A 7,176-nucleotide genomic window follows, 5' to 3' on the forward strand; every position below is an offset into this window, starting at 1 on the left:
CTTGGCTGCTGGCCAGTGACTGTCTTCTTGGTTATGCTAAGGAAGGGCACAGAGAGAAATCATGGGATTCCCCCTGCTGGTTGTTCTCAGCCCCAGATGCTCTTCAGAACCACCTCTCCTACCCTGAAGATTCTGGTTTGATAGGTCGAGGGTAGGGCCAGGTATTGATATATTTGAAAAGCCGCTCATCCAAGAGATGCTAACGTGCAGGCTCACAAAGCCGCTCATCCAAGAGATGCTAACGTGCAGGCTCACAAAGCCGCTCATCCAAGAGATGCTAACGTGCAGGCTCACAAAGCCGCTCATCCAAGAGATGCTAACGTGCAGGCTCACAAAGCCGCTCATCCAAGAGATGCTAACGTGCAGGCTCACAAAGCCGCTCATCCAAGAGATGCTAACGTGCAGGCTCACAAAGCCGCTCATCCAAGAGATGCTAACGTGCAGGCTCACAAAGCCGCTCATCCAAGGGCCAGGTATTGATATATTTGAAAAGCCGCTCATCCAAGAGATGCTAACGTGCAGGCTCACAAAGCCGCTCATCCAAGAGATGCTAACGTGCAGGCTCAATTCCTAACCACTGTCCTAGGACACAGCCCAGCTCAGTGCTGCACCCCAGGCTTACACCTAGCTTTCCATGGTGGCCAGAGGCTGTGGCAGGGTGGGATGCAGTGCCCAGAGGCCACAGGATGGAGGACACACTGCTGCTAGCTCTGCTAGAGGACTCACACACTTGGCAGGATTGTACATGGGGCAACAACATTTCTCTGCCCACCTCTCTCATCTGACGCTGATACCAGGTTGCTAACTGGTGGCCTTGTGCCCAGCCTGGAATGCCCAGCCAAGGAGAGCGGCACACAAAGGCAGGCTTGCCACTGGCTTGGGGTGCAGAGCTGGCCAGTAGTTGGTACAGATTCCCTTTCTCTGGTGACTGTAAAACACCCTTGAGTTGGAGAGGCTGTCATCACAGTGCTACCCAGCAGTGTGGAGAGGCAGAGAAGGGCAGGATAGGACCCCCAGGGCACCTGTCCTGCCCCACCCCTCCCAGCGGTCTTCTGCTTTCCTGGAAGTGCCCTGGCCACTGACCCAGGGCCCCACCACACAAAGTTAGTGCGAATGGCCCCAGCCCTGCCCCAACTTGTCCATAACCAGCAGGTCAGGCCAGGCCAGCAGACGGGTGGCTCGGGTGTGGTCACAGGAGCGAGCTCTCTGAGCCACTGCTGAAGAGAGAATTCCCTGCCCTGCGAGCTCCATGCTGAGCTCAGACAACCCACTCCTCTCCTTCCACACCTCCTTCAACTCCCCTCAGCCTGCTCCCCATGTGTGAACTCACACACATATTACACCAAAGCGCGCGCGCGCGCACACACACACACACACACACACACACACACACACACACACACCATGCTAACAAGACTGGCTTCTGTATACAACCTGGTCCCACAGGTCAGTCCATCTCTAGAAGGGACACTCAGATGCACAGCTTTATTGACTCAGGGTTTGAAATCTGGATGTACACTGGACAGGGTGGGGCCAGAGACCAGGGACTGCCTGTTGCAGAGAGGATCACTTGTTCACAGTCAGAGCACACCCTTTCTTCACTCCCAAGAGACCATGAGGAAGATGCAGGAACTGGGGCCAGGCCCACCAGGAAGCTATAGGCAGTGTGTCAACAGATGGCTGGCTGAGGCTCTAACAGTGAGCAGACATCTCCTCTGAACTTGCAGCTCCTGCCCTGGGGTACAGCAGGTGTGCCTGGCTCCACTGCCCCAGGCTGAGGTGAGGGGCCACGAAAGCAACCCCCGGCCATGAGAACCCCACCCCCCTCCCCGCCACACCCCCCTCGGCCTTAGAGGGGGCTTCCTAGGATGTATGGCTCCTGTGAACTCAGGCATGGCTGAAGGNACGGATCGCAACCCTCAGTGTCGCGCCCGTACCGGACCGGGACCGGCAACGGGATCGCAACCCTCGGTGTTGCTCCCGTGCCTCGCTCAGCCAGTGAGCGGGAACCGGTCTGTATGTGGGATCCGAACCCTCGGCGGGAGCGCCGCTGCGCTTCCCAAGCGGCGCACTATAGCAGTATGCCACCGGGCCGGCCCACATTTAATTTGTTGAATTAGAAGTTTTATCCCTTGGTTGCACTAGCCACATCTCAAGCGCTCAATACCACATGTGGTTAGTCGCTACCCTATCGAGCAGTACAGATATAGGAGGTTTCCATCCTCCCAGAAAGTTCTGTTAGGCAGCACCGGTCCAGAATGACTCCTAGGTTAGGAGATTGAGTACCTTCAACTCAAATGGGGAATCAAGGGTGAGGAGCAGGCTTGTGGAGGGGGAAAGGGATGTTAAATTTGGGACACTTTGAGTTTAAGGGGTCTATGGCCCTCCAAGTGGAGATGCTCAGTAGGAAATTGGAGAGTTTCTATCCTCCCCCACCCCCATCTCCCCTAAACAGAGCTTGAAATTCAACCAGACACTCTCTCCTTTGGGATTTCAAGGACTTCATTAAAATCCAATTTTAAACATCCCTGGGAAGCCTCTAGAAGGCAGGTGTGTTAGAATGGGACTCAAGGTAGATGCTGTGTGCATCTGTGTCTGGCTAAGACTGGCTCGAGAAGCGGGAAGAGTATGTCAGGCAATGAAGGGGCCGTGGTGGCCACAGCTGGCCTGAAATCATTGCCTCTGTTATCTCAGAGGAAGGGGGTAGAGGAAGCAGGGGTCTGAGGATCTCAGCCTGGACTCAAGGTCATCTGAGCTAAAATGATTCCCAGGGACAGTCCTGTCTACATCTCCGTGGGTTCCCTGCCACTCATTGGACAATAGATGCAAAGGATCATCTGCCCTTTCTAACTCCTTTCTTCAAGGTCTGCTCTCAAGCTCTTTCTAGTAGGATAAGCCAGGTTCTACTCTCCCCCTGTGGTTCGCTCCTGACCATTCCCACTGACTGATCCGAGCTCATCTGGCTGTGACTATGTAGCCCTTCCTCTGGCTCACATAGAATCCTAGACTTGGAGCTAGACTCAGACTTCAGGGTGTGAGAAGCAAACAGCCCCACGTCCTCTCCCCTTTCCCCCTCCTGCTCAGGCACATTCTGGGAAATGTGCTAGGGGCATTTTTAACTGCAAGCTTTGCCCAAGGCTTAGTCTTTAGGAGAACAAAGAGATGGGGCCAGGTGGTTGGCAGAGGGTAGGAGGATGGAAGAGACTGCTGAGTGGGCCTTGTCCCCAATTCTCAGCAGACCCCACTCAGCTAACCAGGAGAGGAAAAGGCCTCCTGCCTTTCCTACCGCTTGGCTGCTGGCCAGTGACTGTCTTCTTGGTTATGCTAAGGAAGGGCACAGAGAGAAATCATGGGATTCCCCCTGCTGGTTGTTCTCAGCCCCAGATGCTCTTCAGAACCACCTCTCCTACCCTGAAGATTCTGGTTTGATAGGTCGAGGGTAGGGCCAGGTATTGATATATTTGAAAAGCCGCTCATCCAAGAGATGCTAACGTGCAGGCTCACAAAGCCGCTCATCCAAGAGATGCTAACGTGCAGGGTCAATTCCTAACCACTGTCCTAGGACACAGCCCAGCTCAGTGCTGCACCCCAGGCTTACACCTAGCTTTCCATGGTGGCCAGAGGCTGTGGCAGGGTGGGATGCAGTGCCCAGAGGCCACAGGATGGAGGACACACTGCTGCTAGCTCTGCTAGAGGACTCACACACTTGGCAGGATTGTACATGGGGCAACAACATTTCTCTGCCCACCTCTCTCATCTGACGCTGATACCAGGTTGCTAACTGGTGGCCTTGTGCCCAGCCTGGAATGCCCAGCCAAGGAGAGCGGCACACAAAGGCAGGCTTGCCACTGGCTTGGGGTGCAGAGCTGGCCAGTAGTTGGTACAGATTCCCTTTCTCTGGTGACTGTAAAACACCCTTGAGTTGGAGAGGCTGTCATCACAGTGCTACCCAGCAGTGTGGAGAGGCAGAGAAGGGCAGGATAGGACCCCCAGGGCACCTGTCCTGCCCCACCCCTCCCAGCGGTCTGCTGCTTTCCTGGAAGTGCCCTGGCCACTGACCCAGGGCCCCACCACACAAAGTTAGTGCGAATGGCCCCAGCCCTGCCCCAACTTGTCCATAACCAGCAGGTCAGGCCAGGCCAGCAGACGGGTGGCTCGGGTGTGGTCACAGGAGCGAGCTCTCTGAGCCACTGCTGAAGAGAGAATTCCCTGCCCTGCGAGCTCCATGCTGAGCTCAGACAACCCACTCCTCTCCTTCCACACCTCCTTCAACTCCCCTCAGCCTGCTCCCCATGTGTGAACTCACACACATACTACACCAAAGCGCACGCACGCGCGCACACACACACACACACACACACACACACCATGCTAACAAGACTGGCTTCTGTATACAACCTGGTCCCACAGGTCAGTCCATCTATAGAAGGGACACTCAGATGCACAGCTTTATTGATTCAGGGTTTGAAATCTGGATGTACACTGGACAGGGTGGGGCCAGAGACCAGGGACTGCCTGTTGCACAGAGGATCACTTGTTCACAGTCAGAGCACACCCTTTCTTCACTCCCAAGAGACCATGAGGAAGATGCAGGAACTGGGGCCAGGCCCACCAGGAAGCTATAGGCAGTGTGTCAACAGATGGCTGGCTGAGGCTCTAACAGTGAGCAGACATCTCCTCTGAACTTGCAGCTCCTGCCCTGGGGTACAGCAGGTATGCCTGGCTCCACTGCCCCAGGCTGAGGTGAGGGGCCACGAAAGCAACGCCCGGCCATGAGAAACCCACTCCCCTCACCGCCACACCCCCCTCGGCCTTAGAGGGGGCTTCCTAGGATGTATGGCTCCTGTGAACTCAGGCATGGCTGAAGGTGGCAGGAGTGTTGGGACTGAAGAGGGAATTCACCTTGCGGCCTGAGTCCACGTAAAGAAGGAGACCAGGGGTCTGCTGGAGATGACTCGGAGGAAGAGCTGAAAGCAGCTCCAAACCAGGGGACCCTGCGCAGCTGCAACCTCAGCGGCACCTCTCCCTATCCCCCCAGCACTCAGGAGAACAGTTTCCTGTATCCTCTCAGGGTCCTAGGGACAGGTGGGGCATGCGGATCAGAAGCCCAGAAGCCCAGGTTCAATTCTGCCAACCCCTCCTTCTTCCAGGCAAGGAGACCCCAGGTTGTCTAAACTTCTGTCTGGGCTCCCAACTCAGCACAACCCAGAATGGCCACTGAGGGCTCCTTGCCCTCTAGGAAGGCCATGATGCCCTGCTGTTGGCTCCGGAGGGCCAGCTGCAGGGGCGTGCAGCCCACTCCATCCTGGACATCCAGCTGGGCACCCGCCTTGACCAGCACTTTGAGGATAGCTGTGTTGCCCTTGAGGGCAGCCAGGTGAGCAGGTGTCCAGCCCACCTTGTTGCGGGCATGGACGTTTGCATGGTGCTCCAGGAGGTTGATGACGCTCGGGAAGGCACCCCTCTGGACTGCCAGGTGGAGGGGTGTCCAGCCTGACTGCTCGGCATCATTGGGGTCTGCCCCACACCGCAGAAGCGCCGACACCACCGCCTCCTCCCCATTGCGGGCAGCCAGGTGCAGGGGGGTCCAGTTCATGGCTCCGAGAGCACCCAAGTCTGCGTGGCTCTCAGCCAGCAGGTGGATGATCTCTAGGTGGCCCTTGTAGGCCGCCAGGTGCAGGGGCGTCCAGCCTTGCTGGGTGGGCAGTTCCAGGCTGGCCCCATACCTGAGCAGCATCTTGCAGATAAGGTACTTGCCCCTGGCAGCCGCGGTGTGCAGTGGGCTGTAGCCACTCTGGTCAAGGGCATCGGGGACTGCCCCACTCTTCAGCAGGTGTTGGATGGCCCTCACTTTGCCCTGCTCCACTGCCAGGTGCAGCGGTGTCCTCAGGTTTCTCTGACGAGCATCAAGCTCAGCCCCCTGGCCTGTCAGCAGCTTGACCAGGCTGACATGGCCAAAGTAGGCCGCCATGTGGAGGGGGGTCTTGCCCTCAGCCTCACGCAGGTTGAGGTCAGCTTGCCGGGACACCAGAAGCCGTGCCACACTCTCAAAGTTGTTCTGTGCGGCTAGGTGGAGCGGGGTCCATCCTTCATGCTCCTGGGCATCCACGTGGGCCCCATGGTTGAGAAGCAGGCGGGTGGTGTGGTCGTCCCCATTCTGGGCTGCAAAGTGCAGTGGGGCCCAGCCATCCTCGTCCACTAGGTTGGCGTCAGCGCCATGTGCCAAGAGCAGGGCACAGAGGTCAGGCTGCTGGTCTTGGGTGGCAATGAGGAGGGGTGTGTAGCCGGAGGCCGTCTGGCAGTCCACATCCACCTCGTGGGCCAGCAGCAGCCTCACCTGCTCCACGCTGCCCTGGGCCACAAGGAAATGGAGAGGCGTGACCTTGTTTTCACAGATGTGCAGTTCCTCGTAGCTTGGGACCAAACTTTCACTGTCGGAGAGCAGCAGGACCCGCTTCGAGTAGTCTCCTGAATCTGCTGGGAGGAAGATGGAATTGACAAAAAAAGACCTGTGACCTGTCCAGAGGTCATCTCAGCCATCCCCTTCCCTCTTGGAAGTATTATCCAGACAGTGACTAGTGGAGTCCGGGCACTGCCTTTCCTGATGTCAACGATCTATAACAGTTATGACTGTTTCTACAAGAGTCCAGGTGCCATTGTCTTGGACAACTGAGTCCTGCCGTTCTTCATGCACAGACAAGGCGGGAAAAGCAGAGGCTTGAGAAGCCTGGGTGCCAATCCTGCTTCCACCCCCTTAGTATCCCCTGACCTGAACCAAGGCTCTGCNGCCTGGGTGCCAATCCTGCTTCCACCCCCTTAGTATCCCCTGACCTGAACCAAGGCTCTGCGTCTCTGAGCCTCCATGTCCAGATCAGTAAGGGAGAGACCGACGATGTTCGGCTCATTTTACTATTGAGAGGACAAATGATGTAGGTGAGAACTTCCAGGGCAGGGCCTGGGATGAGGTAAGTAAATGCAAGTTGGACGTAATTTGTGGCTGGAGCTCTGTGATCTAAACTCCCCTGAGGGCTTAAAGACTCTTCCTCCCACTCTACCCAGTGGAGTGTTAGAATTGAAAACAATGTCACTGCCGGGGGCCCAACCCCCTCAGACTCTGATTTAATTAGTCCAGGGTTGGCCCCAGGCATCTCTATTCCTTTTTTCTTTTTCTTTTTT

At 56.5% G+C, this 7,176-nt stretch overlaps 1 protein-coding gene across 1 annotated transcript in view; it reads right to left on the minus strand.

Moving 5' to 3' along the window:
* Positions 1 to 5,170: 5,170 nt before the first annotated feature.
* ANKK1 (ankyrin repeat and kinase domain containing 1) overlaps positions 5,171 to 7,176 on the minus strand; it is a gene marked incomplete at its 5' end in the record, with an annotated part of 14,130 nt that continues 12,124 nt past the window's right edge. Inside the window, one exon of the mRNA XM_008591441.1 lies at positions 5,171 to 6,474. Coding sequence (XP_008589663.1) covers positions 5,171 to 6,474 — 1,304 coding nt within the window. The remainder of the gene's footprint in view (positions 6,475 to 7,176) is intronic.

The sequence above is a fragment of the Galeopterus variegatus genome, unplaced genomic scaffold (assembly GCF_000696425.1).
Source record: "Galeopterus variegatus unplaced genomic scaffold, G_variegatus-3.0.2 Scaffold6915, whole genome shotgun sequence".
Lineage (NCBI taxonomy): Eukaryota > Metazoa > Chordata > Mammalia > Dermoptera > Cynocephalidae > Galeopterus > Galeopterus variegatus.